Genomic DNA, 18888 nt, shown 5'->3' with positions numbered 1-18888 from the left:
GGCCTCTGGTTTCTGTTATCATTGTTGGGCCCTCGCTGGGCTCCTTGGATATCGTGTTGTTGCCCTGTGCCATGAAGGTCCAGCAGCTTTGGGTCTGCAGGACCGGCCCCTTCATGTGCTCCATCTTTCATCTTTTTATGTGTTCTTAAACTATAACTACTTCCAGACATTATCTCCTCAGTTATTCCTTTTCTTTTTATCTTTTCCTAATTTTATCTTCAGTGCCTTTTGGTTGTGTTATTTCTTTGTACTTTATCTTCCTGAAAATTACTTGTTTTGTCTTTGAAAAAACCCTTTCATTAAATTACCTTCTAACTTCGTGTTTAATTGTGGCTAGCCAGCTGTCATCTTTCTAGTTGCTTTTGCTCATTGTTTAAGCTTAGTATATTGCATGTTTTCTAATTAAAGACCTGTGCCTGGTAACTAACTGTACTTTAAGGGACAAAGGCTACCTTAGTGTCCCAAGCTTCCTTTCAATTCTGAATTATTTTTTTAAATTGCCATACTCATTTGCCAACTGCTTTCCTACTGGTGAGAAATGAATGGAGCCAGAGCTTATATGTGTGAGCATACACGCTACATCTACCACTGAACTACATCCTCAGCCTTAGTGAAGGGTAGAAAATAAAAATTGCCATTTGAAGTTCAAATACTGTTTGCTATGAAGGTTATGTTAATAGACCAACATTAGAATTATGTGGTCTGGGTATTACCATCTCATCCTATTCTTAGAATTCAATGTATTTGGTAATACTATAAAATAAGATATACTTTTTTTATACTTTTTTTTGAGAGAGAAGGTTTCTTTGTAGCTTTGGTGCCTGTCCTGGAACTAGCTCTTATAGATAGACCAGGTTGGCCTTGAACTCACAGAGATTCACCTGCCTCTGCCTCCTGAGTGTTGGAATTAAAGGTGTATACCACCACCACCTGGCTTGATATACATGGTTTTTCAGTGCTAGAAATAGCTGCAAATTGAGACATTTATTTTCTTTTTAAAGGCAAAAAAATCTTTGAAGATGCCATTTAACTTGTAGCCCTATAATCTTATCCTCTTTGGGTTATTAATTTTGTTATGAATTACCATTTTTTTAAATTTGCTGTGAGGCTTACTGAGTAAAATGAACATTAACTCTAGGACCATATTATATTTAAGTGTGGCATGTGAGTGTTGCCTGCTGGGCCCCGGTTTTCACATATAAAGAGGAGATCATGGTAGCTCTTACTTGAGGACTGTGGGTATTGCATAGTGCAGTCCCAGATACATGGTGAGAGGTATAGAATTGTTAACCCTCTTAGCAACATTCTCTTTCTTTCTTTTTGTTCCCCAACATTCTTACTGTTCCTGATAAATGCCTGACAAAGTTACTGGGGACATTGATCTTCATTTACCAGTGTGTACCTACAGCTAGTAGGTATAGATGGGCACATATTTTTATTAAGATGGTTAGCACAAGCATACATGTGAGCATTCTAAACACAGTTTTCCATGTATTTCCATATTTAATTTTTGTAACAAACACTAGAAATTGGGATTAATATTTTACACTTGTAAAAAGATATAAATAGCAGAGGTAGGATCCAAATTCCATTCTGAAGCACTAGAGTCTTTTTTTGTGTTTGTTTTGGATTTTTGAGATAGGGTTTCTCTATGTAATCTTGGCTGTATTAGAATTCACTGCGTAGACCAGGCTGGCCTCAAACTATTAGATACTCCTGCCTCTGCCTTTTGAGTGCTTGGATTAAAGGTCCATCTGCTATGTCAGCCCTAGTTCTTTACTATCATGATATATATGTGACCTCCTAAAGCATTATGCAATACAGACCTAGTAATACGATTTTCTTTTCTACCATTTGTCCTGAAACTTGTGTGTGATACTGGACATTAATAACCCAAGATGATCTTGTATTTTCTTACTTTCCCAGCTCATGCTTGATACGTGGAATGAGTCAATTTTTTCAAATATAAAAAACAGACTCCAGGATAGTGCAATGAAGCTGGTGCATGCTGAGAGATTAGGGGAAGCTTTTGATTCCCAGCTGGTCATAGGAGTGCGAGAGTCCTACGGTATGTGCTCAACTTTTATAATCACATTTCCTTTCTAGAAATTTTCTAATATTATAGTTTTGCCAGACTCACATCTACTTTGTGTACCATGTACTTTTTTAACAGTATGAAAATGGTATTGATTCTGTGTCAAAGAAACCTGCTAAGTTCAAATTCATTTTTGTCATATGTCTTCATCATTAACCTCTTGGCTAAAACTTTCTAGTGTCCTAAACTAGAAAACTATAAATTGCAACCTATAGCTCATAAAGGATAACTTTTTTGTGTGTTGATATTTTTAGATGTTACTTTTTCGTGTGCATCCTCTGTTTTCTCTAACAAGTTCTAACAATGATGTCTGTCCTATTCTATCAAATACCTGTTTCCTCTATAACTTAGAGAATGCCTCCTCACCTTCAAACTCTTTCCTCATTTTCTCATGGAGACCGTTCATAATTTTGAGACTAGGTTGTGTCCTCATGTTTAATGATTCATAGTAATTGTTTCTCCCTGGCATAATTTTCTTACGTGTCTTACTCATGCTTCATTTTACTGGTTGTAATATATATCACATGAAGTCCTTACTGCAGCCTGTGAGACCAGCTCTCAGGACTGCACCCCAGTTGCAGAAAAGAATGCCAAGAGTAGCAGTGACAGAAAATTTTTCTGTCTATCTGAAGGTAAAAGACTCACATACGTGATCTGATGGTCAGCCCTTTATTCTTTCCAGCTCTTGTTCTCCTGTTGCATTTCTCTCTGGCTTCTTTGTTTACCTAGCTGATACACACACACACACACACACACACACACGTTCAATAACAAACTTTTTCAGTATAGAAGGTTACAAATGCTACTGCTGTGGGGACTGAGTTACCATGGCAACCTGGGCCTCAAGGTTGCTGGAGTACAGGCTGTGACCTGAGGTGAGGGCATACATAATACCCAGTGAGACAGGCTGCTGAAGAATTTGTGCAGGGAGTAGGTCTTTTTTTCTGTTTTTGTTTTTGTTTTTCGAGACAGGGTTTCTCTGTAGCTTTGGAGCCTATCCTGGACTAGGTATTGTAGACCAGACTGGCTTTGGACTCACGAAAATCCACCTGCCTCTGCCTCCCAGGTGTTGGATTAAAGGCCTGCACAAGTGTTGAATGAGCGGCGGGCTGTATCCCGCCACCCAGCTAGCTTTACCCAAAATAATTACACGGAAACTGTATTCTTTTAAATACTGCCTGGCCCATTAGTTTCAGCCGCTTATTGGCTAATTAACCCATATTTAGTAATCCGTGTAGCACCACGAGGTGGTCGCTTACCAGGCGAGATCTTAACCTGCATCCATCTTGGAGAGGAGAGGCATGGCGACTGCATATGGCGACTGCCTGCAGCGTCTCCCCAAATCTGTTTCCTTTCTCCCACAATTCTGTTCTGTCTACTCCGCCTACCTAATTTTCTGTCTCTTAAAGGGCCAAGGCAGTTTCTTTATTAATTTACCAATGAAAGTAACATAGACAGAAAACTCTCCTCCATCATCTCCTCTTTTTCTGTTTGAACAAAAGAAAGGCTTTTATTTTAACATAGTAAAATTACATATAGCATAACAGTTATCAAGCAAGAATTACAGTTACAATATTTATATCTACTTTATCTTTTATCATAACTAAGGAAAACTATAACTATTGAACCATTTTTTAACTCCATCAACTCCATCAAAGACTCCAGAAGGATATAATACTACCTAAGTAAACAAGAAATATGTAGCTTTTAAACTCTAGAAATGACAGAGACAACTCGCTGCCTGGACAGTCACCCAAAGTTCCTCTGTACTGTTGGGGCATCCATCTTTGGCCTTTAGGCCCATAGTATCCAGCAGACATTTCCATGAAGCAGGAAATTCCAAAGACAGTTCAGTCACTTTCTGCTGTGTCCTGTAGAACTTCTTGTAGACTCTTTTACGAATCAGGAACCCTGAAAGACCATCTCACCTTTAGGCAAGTTCAGCAGTTCTCTCTCTGCGGGTTCTTTGTGTCCAGTTTATGCAACAGTCCAGGCAAGAGCAGTTTCTTGCGCAAATGGCTATCAAACTCCATAAGTAGCCTCTTTGATGCTCATCCTCCTCTTGAAGTAGATTGGTGCTGCTAGGAGCAGATGTGTCTCATTGTCATGAAAAACCCTAAGTTATTAAAACATTAAATGCCATATCCTGCAGTCTTTGAAAGATATGAAGAATGCCTATCTGAAATATCTCTATGCACATCTAGAAAATCTAACTAACATGACTACAAGCTTGACTATTATTGATGATTATCCATTAACAACCTATATTTCCTAATTATACATTACATTCTTAAATGAACTACACAATCACAATACCTTAATCAAGAGCAGAAATACATATACATATAACAAAATTGACCTTAAAATCTATACCAATGCAAATTATTCATATCTATATCATATCCCCCTTTAAATGTAAAAGAACATTTATAAACAATATTTGGGAAAATGGGCGCAGTTTTTTCTCTCCAAACTTCTTTTTGCTGAGTGGGGGCGCTGTTATTTAGGTCTTTCATGATATAACCTATCTGTTAGGTTTATCTCAGTCAGTTCATCTCAGTCGGCAGTTGAGTGAAGTAATTTTTGAAGGTGTTCACAGCAACCATTCAGGAGGGCGTGGTCTATCATACCATATTGGGATAGAAGCAATCCACAGAGTCTCGTCCTCTGTGAAAACAAAAGAAACTCTTTTCCAAAGCATCATGTTCTTAGATCCAAATCCTGAAGTCATACCTTTAAGATGTCCATTCTGGTCTAGCCTGGCAGCCCATATAATGAAATGTCTCTCTGTATTTAGCTCCTTTACAGTCAAAAATTTCAAAGAAAACACAATAAAATACATAATCCAGACTCTGTGAATTTTCCATTTTTACGTGGCTTATTTTTACTCTATCATTTTCTTTTGTCTCTTTAAGACTTTACCCTTTTTTAAGGCATTAACTTTACTTTCTATTTTTTTTCTCTCTCAAGCCTACGTACGTACACTCATCCAACATTGTGACTCATTTAAAAGTCTTTTATGTCTGAATCTGCCCTATTGTGAATCTGTAATTTTTTTACTATCCAAGAGCATTTCTTAAAATGCTAAGTACTTTTTAAAAACTTAAGTCACACCATGTAGAGGTAATAGGGTATCGCCTGTGTCCTGTCCAATCTAAACCTTAACTGCGCTTTTATTATGATAATTACAATAGATCCTGTCTGAGATCAGCACAGTTCAGCATGGCGGAGCAGAGCCAGAGCCATTCCTGCCGAAGCTGCTCCTTTCTCAGTCATTTGGTGCCCCTGAGCGGCACACAGTTCCAGGCAGACTGCAGTCCACATTGGAGCCGCACTCAGCAGTTTAATTTTGAGACGTGCAGCACAGAAATTCTTTTCATCCAAGTTACAGCCAAATCTGACGCGCAGAGCACCGCGCAGCCTGGAAACATCTCTGTATGGCGGCAGAAATCCGCCATGCTCTCCCACTCGCCTAAGCCTGATTCTGCCATCTGCCCAGGTGCAGGCAGGGAGCAGTGAGCCATTGGCATGGTCTCAGAGTACTTTCTTTCCAATCCCGAGCGGGCACATAAACATCCAGTCCCATAAAAGCCATTGAAATGCTTTAAAGCCAGAGTTTGGACTGGCGGCACAGCCCCAGGAAGCTGCATTTTAAAATGACTCAGCTTTTTCTCTGCTGCTATTGCCGAAACAGGAAATCTCTCTATGGCACGTCCTAGCAAACAGCAAAAAGCTGTGTTAAACTCTCTCTCTCCTTTATTTAAAGCCCTCTCAGGTTTTTAAGTGGATTTAGTCACCACGTTGGAGTGCCAATCTGTTGAATGGAGCTGCGGGGTTGTGTCCCGCTACCCGGCTAGCTTTACACCTGAAATAATTACACGGAAACTGTATTCTTTTAAACACTGCCTGGCCCATTAGTTCTAGCTTCTTATTATCTAATTCTCACATATTGTTTTAACCCATATTTAGTAATCTATGTAGCACCACGAGGTGGTCGCTTACCAGGAGAGATCTTAACCTGCGTCCATCTTGGAGAGGAGAGGCATGATGACTGCATATGGCGACTGTCTAAAGAGTCTCCTCAATTCTGTTTCCTTTCTCCCACAATTCTGTTCTGTCTACTCTGCCTACCTAATTTTTTGTTTTCTTAAAGGGCCAAGACAGTTTTTTTATTAATCAGTAATAATAATAATAATAATAATAATAATAATAATAATAATAATAATAAGTAACATATAGACACTCCTCCATCACAAGCACTACCTGGCATGAGTAGGTCTTTATCAGCCACACTTGGCAAGAGAAACACACATAGTATTTTAGGTTGCTATGTACTAATAACCTTGGTTTAGACACCTGTGACTCTGTCCTTGTGCATATCTGTAAAGTCTTTAACTTACAATCCATTTACAGAGACACTCGGTCTAGTTTGAAATTGTTCTGAAGTCTTAAATCAGTTAAATGTGTGTAGCTTGTCTTAGACTGGGGAAAAATTGTTGTTTTCTTATGTTAGTCTGAGTAAAGAAACAAAACAGGCTTCTACATGTCTTCCACTCCTCGTAGAACAATAAATAGATCTATTTATATGAAGCATATGCTGGCATATTTCTGTTCGTCATAACTGTACAGTTTAATGAAAAGTCATCTTTTTGACCATCCACATCTATATTATGCCCAGTAGATGGAGTATTTTCATGAGAAAAACACATAAACAGTTTGAAAAATCCCATAGCTGTTTTTACACCTTGTTGCTGTGTTTTATTCAAGTCTTTAGATTTCCTTTAGTATTATTTTGAAATTTTTTTTATTTCATCTACCACTGGTTTAAATTCTACATCTAGTCTTTAAATGTTCTTAATTTTTTTTCACACTGCAAATTAAACCTCAGGCCTCATACATGCTATGCCTTCACTCTGCTAATAAACTATAACCTCAGCACTTTTTTCCCAATTTTATTTTGTTTTTTTTGTGTGTGGACATGTGTGTGCCATGTTCTTTCTGTCCTCTATATCTCCTCCCCTCCTCCCCCTGTATGTGTGTAGGTTAGAAAATAACTTGTAGGAGTCAGTTCTCCCCACCATGTGGGTCTCAGGGATTGAATTTAAGCCATGAGGCATGGCAGCGAGTGCCTTTACCTGTGAACCGTCACATCAGTGCTCTCCTTTCTACCCTTTAAGGGGTAGCTCATGCTAAATTCAGATTTGAGGCTTTCCATGCTGTTTTTACTTATCATCCTATTAGGTATCTTGGTCAATACACTTGTGTTTTTGTTATTCTGGGTATTGTTTTTTGTATCCTGACTTTGGAAATCCTTTTTATTCCTGAAGATTCCATTAAAATGACATTTGTTCTATGAATGACTCTGTGATCATCAGTTAGAAAGCAGCCTCTTAAAAAATAATGTTTTACATGACTATAAAATTTGTTTGTTCACTGCTTTGTGCAAGAATCTTTGGAAGTTTTCTAGACTCTTACAACCATACCTTAGTATGTTACTCATTTGTTATAGTCAAAAATAATTAAAACAGCTTTATCTTTTGCATTTCAGTTAACCTTTGTTCTAATCCTGAGGACAAGCTTCAAATCTATAGGGATAATTTTGAGAAGGCATACTTGGACTCAACAGAGCGATTTTATAGAACACAGGCACCCTCGTATTTACAGCAAAATGGTGTGCAGAATTACATGAAATATGTAAGTCAGAATTTAATGTATTTTATAGTTTTAGCTAGTTTCCTGATATTCTTAAAATGATTGCTATTTTGCTTCTGGACAGGCAGATGCTAAATTAAAAGAAGAAGAAAAAAGAGCACTCCGTTACTTAGAAACAAGACGAGAATGTAACTCTGTTGAAGCAGTAAGTATTCCACTCTGCTGTATCAATAGGCAATTGGTTTCCTTCTGGTTTAGCACAGGGGTGGCAAATGCAGACACTAATGACATTTCCTCTTTTGTTCTTTTCAAACTTATTTCCTAAGTTTGAGTGGTTTGCATTTGTGTATCTGCACTGTATATATGACCTCTGGAGGTCAGATGAGGGTTGTGGGTCCCTGGAACTGATGCTGGGAATCAAGCCTTAAATCTCTAAATCTTAAATCTATGAGCAGACAGTGCTCATAGCCATCTCTCCAGCTTCTCACACTTCTCTGTTATGTCTTTAACTAGTATTGATAATTGGTTATAATGTTCTTCTCCCTTGAAAAATACATCTGCAATGGTATCTTATTCTGAACTTTCTAGTCTTCACTATGTGCAATGTACAGTATTTTAACTTTTTAAACTTTTTGTTTTGTTTTGTTTTGTTATTCGAGACAGGGTTTCCCTGTGTAACAGTCCTAGCTGTCCTGGAGCTAGCTCTTGTAGACCAGGCTGGCCTCGAACACAGGGATTCACCTGCCTTTGTCTCCCAAGTGCTGGGATTAAAGGCATGCACCATGACTGCCCGGCTCAGTATTTAATCTTTTATCATGCTCCTTAAGTATATCTAAAAATCAGTGGGATTTTACTCATGACCTTTTTTGAATTCTTCAATCTTGTGATAGTCATGCTAATTTTATTCTTGGAACAAACATCACACTGAGTAGAATCTTTCACCTTGTTTTTTCTTGGAGAAGGCTATATGGATTTTAGTAGTTAAAGTAATTTTGATCCAAAGAAAAGTTGAACTAATTTAGTGGTTAATAAAAGTTGAATAGAAACTTGTAGCTAGGCTTGGGCTTATTAAGAAGTCAGGGCCATTGTATATTTTTAAACAGGTATGCCTTGGTCAAAATCATCCCTCATGGCTTGGTGAGGTGGCTCAGTGGGTTCAGTGCTTGCTATGCAAGTGAGTTGTGCTGTTAGAACAACAAGTCTAAAACAGAATTGCCAACGAAAGGACTTATTAGTGGAAAATGAACGTCTCCTGACCTGAGTTCATTTTCCAAATCCATGTAAAATGCCAGGTTCAGTGTGACACATCTGTAATTCCCCTACTCCTATGACAAAGATGGGAGACAGGCAGGAGAATGGCTGGGAAGCTTTAGGGCCAGCTAGCCTGGAGTACAGTGCATGGACACAGACACAAGGGAGACTAGAAAGACTATGCCTCCGCACGGTAAAGAGCTGTCTTCTGAAAACTCCTCTGATCTTCACACATATTATGACATTGACATATACAGACACACACACAGACACAGCTGTGATAAATCATTAAATACACTTTAACCTGCAGTATTTTTGTATGTTAAAGGCCCTGGGTTAGTTGAGCGTGGTGGTCCACACCTTTAATCCCAGCTTGGAGGCAGAGGCAGGTGGATCTCTAGTGAGTTTGAGGCCAGCCTGGTCTACAGAGTGAGTTTCAGGACAGGAAGGGATACACAGAGAAACCCTGTCTCCAAAGAAGAAAAGATGTTGGACTTGGTCCCTATCAGCCAAAATCCCCACACCATACCCAGATGTACTTTTTTTTTAAAAAAATATTTATTTATTTATTATGTATACAATGTTCTGTTTGTGTGTATGCCTGCAGACCAGAAGAGGGTTACAGACCTCATTATAGATGGTTGTGAGCCACCATGTGGTTGCTGGGAATTGAACTCAGGACCTTTGGAAGAGAGGCAATGCTCTTAACTGCTGAGCCATCTCTCTAGTTCCCCCCCCCCCCCCGGATATATTCTTTTAGGACATTTTAAAAAGTCATAGCCTTTAAGCGTGTCTAAATTTTACATACCAATCCCAGTCCCCACTCCCTCTCCTCCCATTTCTTCCACTCCCCCCCCACTAGCCCCCTATTCACTCCTCAGAGAGGGTAAGGCACATTGCTTTGGGGAAGGTCCAAGGCCCTCCCTACTATATCTAGGCTGAGCAAGATATGCATCCAAAGAGAATGGGTTCCCAACAAGCCAGTACAAGCAGTAGGGATAAATCCTAGTGCTACTGCCAGTGGTCCTGCAGTCTGTCCCAGCCATTCAACTGTCACCCACATTCAGAGGGTTTACTTTGGACCCATGCTGGTTCCTTTCTGTCTGGCTGGATTTGGTGAGCTCCCATTAGTTCAGGTAAACTTGTTTCCCCATCATGGTCTTGACCTCTTCAGGCAAAATATTCTTACACATTAAATACATCACCGATGCTTTACCTCTTCATTTAGAACCATTTATTTAATCCCAGCACTTGGAAGTCAGAGGCAGGTAGATCTCTGTATCACATCAGCCTGGTCTACACAGTAAGTTCCAGGACAGCTAAGGCCACATATACCTATGTCCAAAAAAAGAAAAAAAAAATCCTATTCTTTATTCAAAGCCCTTCAGAATCTGGCCTTTGCCTATATTTTATACTTAATATTTTCCAAAATAGCTTGGCAGAGTGGCAAACACTTGAACCATGAGTTCAAGGATGAGCTTGCAATGTGTGGATAGATCTGATTAGTAATTAGTAATATTCAGCAAGTGTCACTCTGGTCCAGTAAAGAATGCTTGTTCTTTTTGTAATTTGTCTTGCTTATATTTTTCTTGGATTCATGTTAGTAATCTTTTATACATATTTATGCATATATATGTATATATACACACATGCATATATATCCACATTTTTGTGTATCCACAAATCCTTATATGTGTATACATATGAATTAATACATACATACATACATACATACATACATACATGTGTGTGTGTGTGTGTGTGTGTGTGTGTGTGTGTGTGTGTGTGGCTGGAGGACTTCTGACTGTTCTTCCAGAGGAACCAAGTTCAATACCCAGTACTCACATGTCAGCTTACTACTTTCATTTCCAGAGGATCTGATGCCTTTTTCTGAACTCGATGTGTGGCAGGCATGGGAGCGGTGCACAGATGTATGTGCAAGTAAAACACCCATGTACATAAAGGTATATAAACGGTACTTGTTAGGAACATTTGAATGTTTCAGACTGGAAACTGCTTCAACAACCTGATTCCTTTCATTGAGATAGGTACAAAATTCTGTGCAGTTTTTTTTTTAAACCTGACCTCTAATCCATGTTTTTAAAATATATATTTACATACAATATATGTTATATACATAAGTATCTTAGCATATATGTTTATGCATATGTATGTGTTTATAATTTAGTTGTATCATATTTGTAATAAAAGTTACAAGGTGTGATATTTTCTGTCGTTGTTTTATTTATCATGTGCTATTCTATGACTTTCTTGGGTGTGGAGATGAGAGGTTTCACTGACTGGCCTGAACTCACAGAGATCACCTGCCTCAGCTTCCCAAGTGCTGGGATTTAAGATGTTTGCCATCATACCTGAATTTTTAGGACATTTTACAAAGTCGTAGCCTTTAAGCCTGTCTATATTTTGAAACATGATAAGTTATATTTTTAGGACCTGAAAATTCTGGATTGCCAGTAACAACATGTTTATGTGCAAATTTTTGAAATAGAAAATATTAAGTAGCTGGGGGTTAAACTTATTTAAATTGAACTGTTTGTGAAATCTAGAGATTTTTGTTTCTCTTTTAGTTCTATATGATTAAACTTACCTGGTTTTAATCGGATGTCATTGGCCTAGGTAAGTGTTGAGTGTGGGTCTGTAGAGAGATGTTTCAGCAGTTAAGAGCACTGATTCTTGCAGTTCAGTCCCCAGTGACATCTTGGGTGGCTCATAAACATCCTATGATTCCAGTTCCTGGGGATCAGTGCCCTCTTCTGGCCTCGACTAGCACCAGCTGTGGATGCAGTGCATGTACATACATGAAGGAAAAACACTCATACATGTAGCATAAAATTAATCTTTTTTTTTGTTTGTTTTTGTTTTTTGAGATAGGGTTTCCCTGTAGTTTCTAGAGCCTGTCCTGGAACTAGCTCTTGTAGACCAGGCTGGCCTCAAACTCAGAGATCCGCCTGCCTCTTCCTCCCGAGTGCTGGGATTAAAGGTGTGCGCCACCACCGCCCGGCATAAAATTAATCTTTCAAGAGGAGGATGTTGAGTGAGCATACTCAGGTCCTATGGTATAGTGACACATCACTCAGCAGTTAGGGCAGAGCTTCCCTCTATGTTTGGTAAGACGTTGTTAACCATGTGTGTATTATTTTTTGAATGCTAGAAATGAAATAGACAGTCCTTGGTGTAGGCGAGAGACTTAACACAGAAGCTTTTAATTAGAAAATCTGTAAGAAGTAAAAAGAATGGTTTGTGTTTATTTGTTGAAATAGTCTCTGCTATCTTGCCTAAGCTGTCTGGAATTCAAGGGCCTCCTACTTAAACCTCTCTGTGCTTGGGCCACAGTAAATTCCTTTTACCTAATTCATATTCAGTGGTTATCAATATTACATCAATTCTAAGGGGAATTTTGGACAGATTAATTTTTAAGGTACACATAATAATTTCTTTCCTTCTTAATACAGGTAATGATCTAAGTTTTTCAAAAGAGATATATTAGCTTTAGTGTATTTTGTTTCTATGCTCATAATTTTTGTTTGATTGTGACAGGGTCTTTGTAGCTGAGGGTAGGCTAGAACTCAATGTTCTCCTGCTCAGCATCTTGAGTGCTGGAATCACATCACATCATAGTTTATTTGATCTTTATGTGAGTAAACTTGTTCTTGGCAGTGAGAGAGCAGGGATGGTGTAAATTGTCTGCCCCCGTAAGGAGATTTTCCTGATGGTCTTCTGTAAACCATGACCTTTGCCTTTTCCCTGATTTTTTTCAACAGCTTCTTTCACCAACCTTTCTGCCACCCTCCATTTCCTGCTGAATGCCATTGCATTGATCTTTAGTGGTCACTTGAAAGGAAGAGACTCTGTTTAAAATTTCTCTGGCTTTTCCTTCCTAGTTATGTCTAAAAACCATAAACTAGATTTTTCTTTCTATCTTTTTACTCTCCTTTTTTTTTCTTTTTTTTTTCTTGATTGTTTTTCTTTCTATCTTCACCTCACTTTTCTACTTCCTCTCTTTACTGTGTCTACTTTATTATCCCCAGAAGGTATAGTATGTTTTAGGACTACTTATTTTTCAAAATCCAGTTTAAGCCCAGGGCTGGGTATGGTTGTACACACTTACTTTTGATCCTAGCACTTAAGGGCATGTGGATCTCCCTGAGTTCCAGGCCAGCCAGATAAGCACAATCAGACCCTGTCTCAAAAGTAAATAACAAAGGGTTGGGCATGTATAGCTCAGTGGTAGAACACCTAACTTTTATCTCCAGCACCAGGAATAAGGGTGTCGGGTATAGGTGTTCTGTCTGTATGCTTGTGTGTGTACCATGTGTGTACAGTCTTTGAGATTCCAGATGAAGGTATCAAATACTCTAGGATTAGAATCACAGACTTTTGTAGCCCCTGTGTGGGTGTTGGGATTTGAACCCAGGACCTCAGCAACAGTAACAAGTATTTTTTTTAACTGTTGAGCCATCTCTCCAGCCCAGGAGGAAAATATGATTCAGAAGTCATCTTAGCAGATGACTACTTTAACTCCTCCTCTACCTCTTAATTAGTTACCTCTTCCAGGCTAGGCATCAGCTGTGTCCTGTCCTAGTGCTCAGCATTACACAGTGGTTTGTACTTTCAGTATACCTTCTTTTTCTTACTGTTGAACCAGTATGGTTGGACTTGTAAGTATTCTGTAAAGGTTATTATTGACTGCTAATTGTTTTTGCTCTTTTTCAGCTCATGGAATGCTGTGTAAATGCGCTGGTGACCTCATTTAAGGAGACTATTCTAGCAGAATGTCAAGGCATGATCAAACGAAATGAAACTGAAAGTAGGTAAAATGTCACCGCCAGACGCGACCTCTTACGAGAGCATCTTAAGCAAACCGCCTAATTAATTGCTGTGCATCGTTCTTAGAGACTGGGGTGAATTTCCTCCTGAATATACTAACACTTATTTGTTTCAGGAGGCTGTTGTCTTTTTCCTCTAAGGTAAACTGCTTTTAAAGGCTAGTATAAGTTGTAGAAATTCAGTATGGACTAGAACTGAGCTGCCAGACACATGGCTTTAATCTTAGCATTTGGGAGGCAGATGCAGGTGGATCTCTGAGTTCAAGGCCAGCCTGGTCTACAGAGCGAGTTCCAGGACAGCCAGAGCTACACAGAGGAACCCTGTTTCACCCCCACCCCCACTCTGCAGCTGAATATTTGACTTTTGTGTAGAAATTTGGTGGATCTTCTTAGAAAATAATAAAGATGGCTCAGTAAGCCTTGATGACCAGAGTTAAGCCTCCAGAGCCAGATGATGGCAAGAAAGAACTGACTCACAAGTCGCCATCTGACTCTCACATGTTAGGTTTAACTCAGGCACGTGTGCACGTGTGCACGTGTGCACGCACACTCTAATAAAGCTGCATCTCTAATAACACAGTATAAAACTGTTAACAATGTTTATCCTGCTGAGATGTGGTGGCGCATGCCTTTAATCTTAGATCTCTGAGTTCGAGGCCAGCCTGGTCTATAGAGTGAGTTCCAGGACAGCCAGGGATACACAGAGAAACCCTGTCTTGAACCCTCCGTCCCCCCAAAAAAAACCACCCACAAATCCAAAAATCTGTTCATTTCCACACAAAAATTAACATTTTCTTAATTACGTTATGTTTTGGGAAGTAGCAGGTATATAAACATAAAAATAATTACTCAGCTTTACCACCCTTAACAAAACCACATTAAAATTTCTATGTGTACTGTCCAGAATGTCCTGTGTCTGTGTCTGGAGTCCAGTGCGTAGCTACTCTTACAGGATGTATTTCAACTCACTTCCTGTCTGGATCCCATGTGTCTGGGCCAGGCCAGGACTGCCGTGCAGCTGAGAATGACTTTGACCGGTTACATCTGGTCCATACTGAATTCTGTGAAACGGTTCATTTTGTGGTCAGCACTGTAAAGTAATGTCAGTTCAGTGCTTCATAAATTTTATACAGTTTTATGTTAACTGATATAAAATTATATAATTCTTGTTTTTAGTCCTTTCTTTTAACATTACACTTGCTGTATGAATAGTATTTTGTAGATACTTTGTATCTCAGGCTACCCCAGAACTTGCTTTAGCCTAGAGTGTCCATAAAATATTAGTCCTGTCTGCCCCTACACCCAGCATCATTTTGTTTTTGAAAAAAAAATTTTTTTTTTCTGTTTTTGGAGGTCCAGCCAGGTTGCCTTGGCTATAAAAAGATCACTTTTAATTAGATTCTTAAAAGAAAATTACTTTCTTTTAAACAAATTATTGCCACAGGATACCTAATAGTATATTTCAAACTCCAAAGTAGCATTTCTGCAGGATCTTGCTACTGAAGCCATAGCTGGGTGTAGTGCCGCACAGATTGGGAGACATCCGTAGGCAGATTTCTGTGAGTCTGAGGGGCAACCTGCACTACATAGTAACAGCCAGGGTTACCTAGTGACCCCGGCACAAAACAAAAGGCAAGAAAGAAATTTAATTTAATGTATAAAGTAATTCTATGAGTGTGTTGTGGTTTTTTCAGAGTTACATTTGATGTTTTCGCTGATGGACAAAGTTCCTAATGGAATAGACCCAATGTTGAAGGATTTGGAGGAGCACATCATTAGTGCTGGCCTAGCAGACATGGTGGCAGCTGCTGAGACCATCACTACTGTAAGTTCCTTAGATGGCAGGAGTCGTGTATATCCAACATCACGTCTAAAGTTGTGGTTGAAATAGCAAAACAGTAATTTGGAATATTTTTCAGTTTTACTTTTAAGAAAAGAAATCTCCCCAATTTTAAATTAAAGCCTTAGTCTTTTTTAGAATAGTACTTTGTTGTTTCATATATTTTCCCTTTTAAAAGCTGAAATGCAAAACCTTTTTCCCAGGACTCTGAGAAGTACGTGGAGCAATTGCTTACTCTGTTTAATAGATTCAGCAAACTTGTCAAAGAAGCTTTTCAAGATGATCCTCGTTTCCTTACTGCAAGAGATAAGGTAGTGTTTCTCTGAGGGTGTTTTGTGTAAAGTGCACTGCCACTAAAGTTGGCTCACGAGCAGTGTCATCGTGTTGCTAAGCTGAGAACTTAGAGTGGGCAGAGCTCAATTAGAGCCGTTTATTACATCCCGTTGAGTCTTCCTCCAGTAAGCCGTGGGTACCACCCAGTAAGCTGCTCCCTCCTCAGTTTTTCATGAGCCTTGCCCCTTTGTCTTGAAGGTTTCTGGTATTTGCATTTTTATTCATCCTTTTAAGACCTTCCCTGCTCTACACCACTGTTTTCCATCCCTCATCCCAAGCAGTTATTTATTTTGAGGGGGAGTGAGGTTGTGCATGCCAAGCCACATGTGAGTAGAGAAGTCTACAGACAACTTCCCAGAGATGTTTTTCTCAAAATGGGGGTCAGCAGCTTCCTTTACCTGTGGCCTCTGTGGTACACAGTTGACGCTTCTGTCATCTGTCCTTGGTGCTCCTGGAGTGGCTCTCAAAGCTGTCTTTGTTCTCCATGGGCGCATTCTCAGTGAAGTGGGAGGATATGTCATTTGTTGGGTTTTTTCTCTAGAACTCTTAAACGTAGAAGAGAGCTCCCACCACAGCACACATGTACTGTCTGTGCCTACCCCCACCCCAGTAGTGATAGTTTAAAGAAGTACTGAGTCATTTAGATGGATGTACTAGTAAAAATAAGAGCATATACCTAGTTTTGCAGTCTCCATCCAATTCCAGCGCCCACACACACAAAACCTGAGAAAACATCTGGTTCATGTTAATTTGTTTCTTTGTATAGTTTAAATATTAAATGTCATTCTATTTCAAATTGGGTTCTTTTTACAGGCATATAAAGCAGTTGTTAATGATGCTACCATATTTAAACTTGAATTACCTTTGAAGCAGAAAGGGTAAGCTTCTACACTCTTTAAAAAATAATTCTTTGGGAGACACATTACTAGGGTGCTGGGTGATCCCTGGTAAGTTTGGGCTTTTCTTAGGTTTGCTTTTAAGTTCTAATTGTTGGTATTATTTGTTACTGAGACAAGGTCTGTGGCCCAGGATGCTCTCAAACCCCCTGTGTAGCCAAGGAGGAGCTTAAAAGACTGCTAATCTTTCTGTCTCTTCTCCTGAGTGCTAGGATTACAGATTCCGGGCACCTAGCCTGGTTTATTCTATGCTGAGAGTTTAACCAAGGGCTATTTATGTGCTAAATACTCTACCAACTGAGCTACATCCTTTGACCTTAGATTTACAGCTGTTTGTGAGTGTGTGTGCTCACAATCAGTCCTTAGGAAGAGCAGCCATTGCTCTTAACCGCTGAACCACCTCTGAGCTCCATAACCTTTTTAATTTTTGAATTTGTTTCACTGTGTAACCCTGGTTGACCTGGAACTTACTATGTAGATCAGGCTGGCCTGGCTACAGAAAGCCTCATTCTTCTACCTGTGCTAAGATTAAAGGCCTGGGCCACCACACCTGGCTTTCTTTGAATTTAAGAAAGTTTGCCTACAGAGACCCTTGTTTCTAGCCTTGAAGTGCTTCCGTGTTGTTTTTTCTTGCTCGGTTTGGTTTTTGTTGTTGTTCTTAGAATATTTGCTACCTTTTACCAAAATAATTGAATGTTTTGGGTGTTGGAAATTTTGTTCAGAGTCTTTAGACTCTCTGCCTGTTTTCCCTTTATTAGTTACCCAAAGTGTTTTACCATAATGATATAAAAGGGGAAGTGAATTTTAATGTGTATTTTGAATTTTGAATCTCCTTGGTAAAGCATGTCTACCAGATAGTTAGCCCTGGGTTTGACCTCCAGCTCAGAAGGAAGTGGGCAAGTGAATTAGTAAGAGAATGCACACACCAAGAAGGCAGAGCCTGGAAACAAGCTAGAGAAGGGAGGGATCAGCCAGAGTAGGGGTGGGGAGTGGGCCAAAGTATAATGACACACATGCACAAAATGTCAGGGTGAAGCCTGTTTGTGGCCTGCAAGATGGTTAAACTGGTGAAGATATTGGCTGCCAAGCCAGATAATCTGGGTTCAATCTCCGAAGCCCACGATAGATGAGAATTGACTTCTGCAAATTCTCCTTTGATTTTCACATACCCTCACACATAAATAGATTAATTAAATAAGTAAAAGAAACCCATTACTTTCTATACTAACTTAAATTTTTAATTTTAATTTAAAAAGAAAATAAATCACAGGAAAGTTGTGGTATATGCCTTTAATCCCAGCACTAGGGAGGCAGAGACAGATGGATCTCTGAGAGTTGGGGGCCAGCCTGGTCTAACAGAGTGAGTTCCAGGACAGCCAGGGATACTCAGCCAAAACCTGTTTTGAAAAACAACAATAACAACAAAACTATTTCTTGTTGGTAAAGTGAATTGGTTTATACTAAGTAAAAATTAGAGAAAAATGGAAACTTGGAATTTGGACTAATCTGACCTCGACACAACATCTAGTAATTCTAAGTCTCGCCAGTTACTGGATAGAATTCACTACAGTTCATAGCTAAAAACTAGCATTTCAAAGCAATGCTGGTGTGTAGTCTGTTCCTTTAATTCCTGAGGGTACAGGATTTTGAGTTTGAAGCCAATCTAGACTTTATAGATCCTGTATCAAAAATAATGTAAGAAAAAAATAATAATAAATAAATCTTAAAAAATAAGTAATTGAAAAGGAAAAAGGCTTTTTATGTTTTGTCAGTCCATCATGGCAGGGAGGGTATAACAGTAGCTTGCATCAAGGCAGGAGGAAACATTGGGGTACTACCAGGAGTGGGCCAGGGAGGAGACAGCTGTCTGGACACCCACGCCTACCCCAGCCTGCTACCCTACTGTGTCCAGTGAGGCCACCTAACAACAGCCTCTGAGACATAACTATCTGACTTCGTACCAGAGACTGGAAA

The 18888-nt window shown here is 39.3% G+C and overlaps 1 protein-coding gene across 2 annotated transcripts in view; it reads left to right on the top strand.

Annotated features, from left to right (window-relative positions):
- The window catches only part of Cul5 (cullin 5), a 61166-nt gene that overhangs the window by 27079 nt on the left and 15199 nt on the right, over nt 1–18888 (top strand). For both annotated transcript variants that reach the window (XM_038321721.1, XM_038321722.1), the window contains exons 5-11: nt 1927–2068; nt 7644–7789; nt 7872–7952; nt 13733–13826; nt 15540–15670; nt 15889–15996; nt 16832–16896. In XM_038321721.1, the coding sequence (XP_038177649.1) occupies nt 1927–2068; nt 7644–7789; nt 7872–7952; nt 13733–13826; nt 15540–15670; nt 15889–15996; nt 16832–16896 (767 nt within the window). The remainder of the gene's footprint in view (nt 1–1926; nt 2069–7643; nt 7790–7871; nt 7953–13732; nt 13827–15539; nt 15671–15888; nt 15997–16831; nt 16897–18888) is intronic.

This window comes from Arvicola amphibius, chromosome 3 (genome assembly GCF_903992535.2).
Source record: "Arvicola amphibius chromosome 3, mArvAmp1.2, whole genome shotgun sequence".
NCBI classification, from domain to species: Eukaryota; Metazoa; Chordata; class Mammalia; order Rodentia; family Cricetidae; genus Arvicola; species Arvicola amphibius.
Note: the sequence above shows the minus strand (reverse complement) of the source record. Positions and strands in the feature narration are given on the sequence as shown.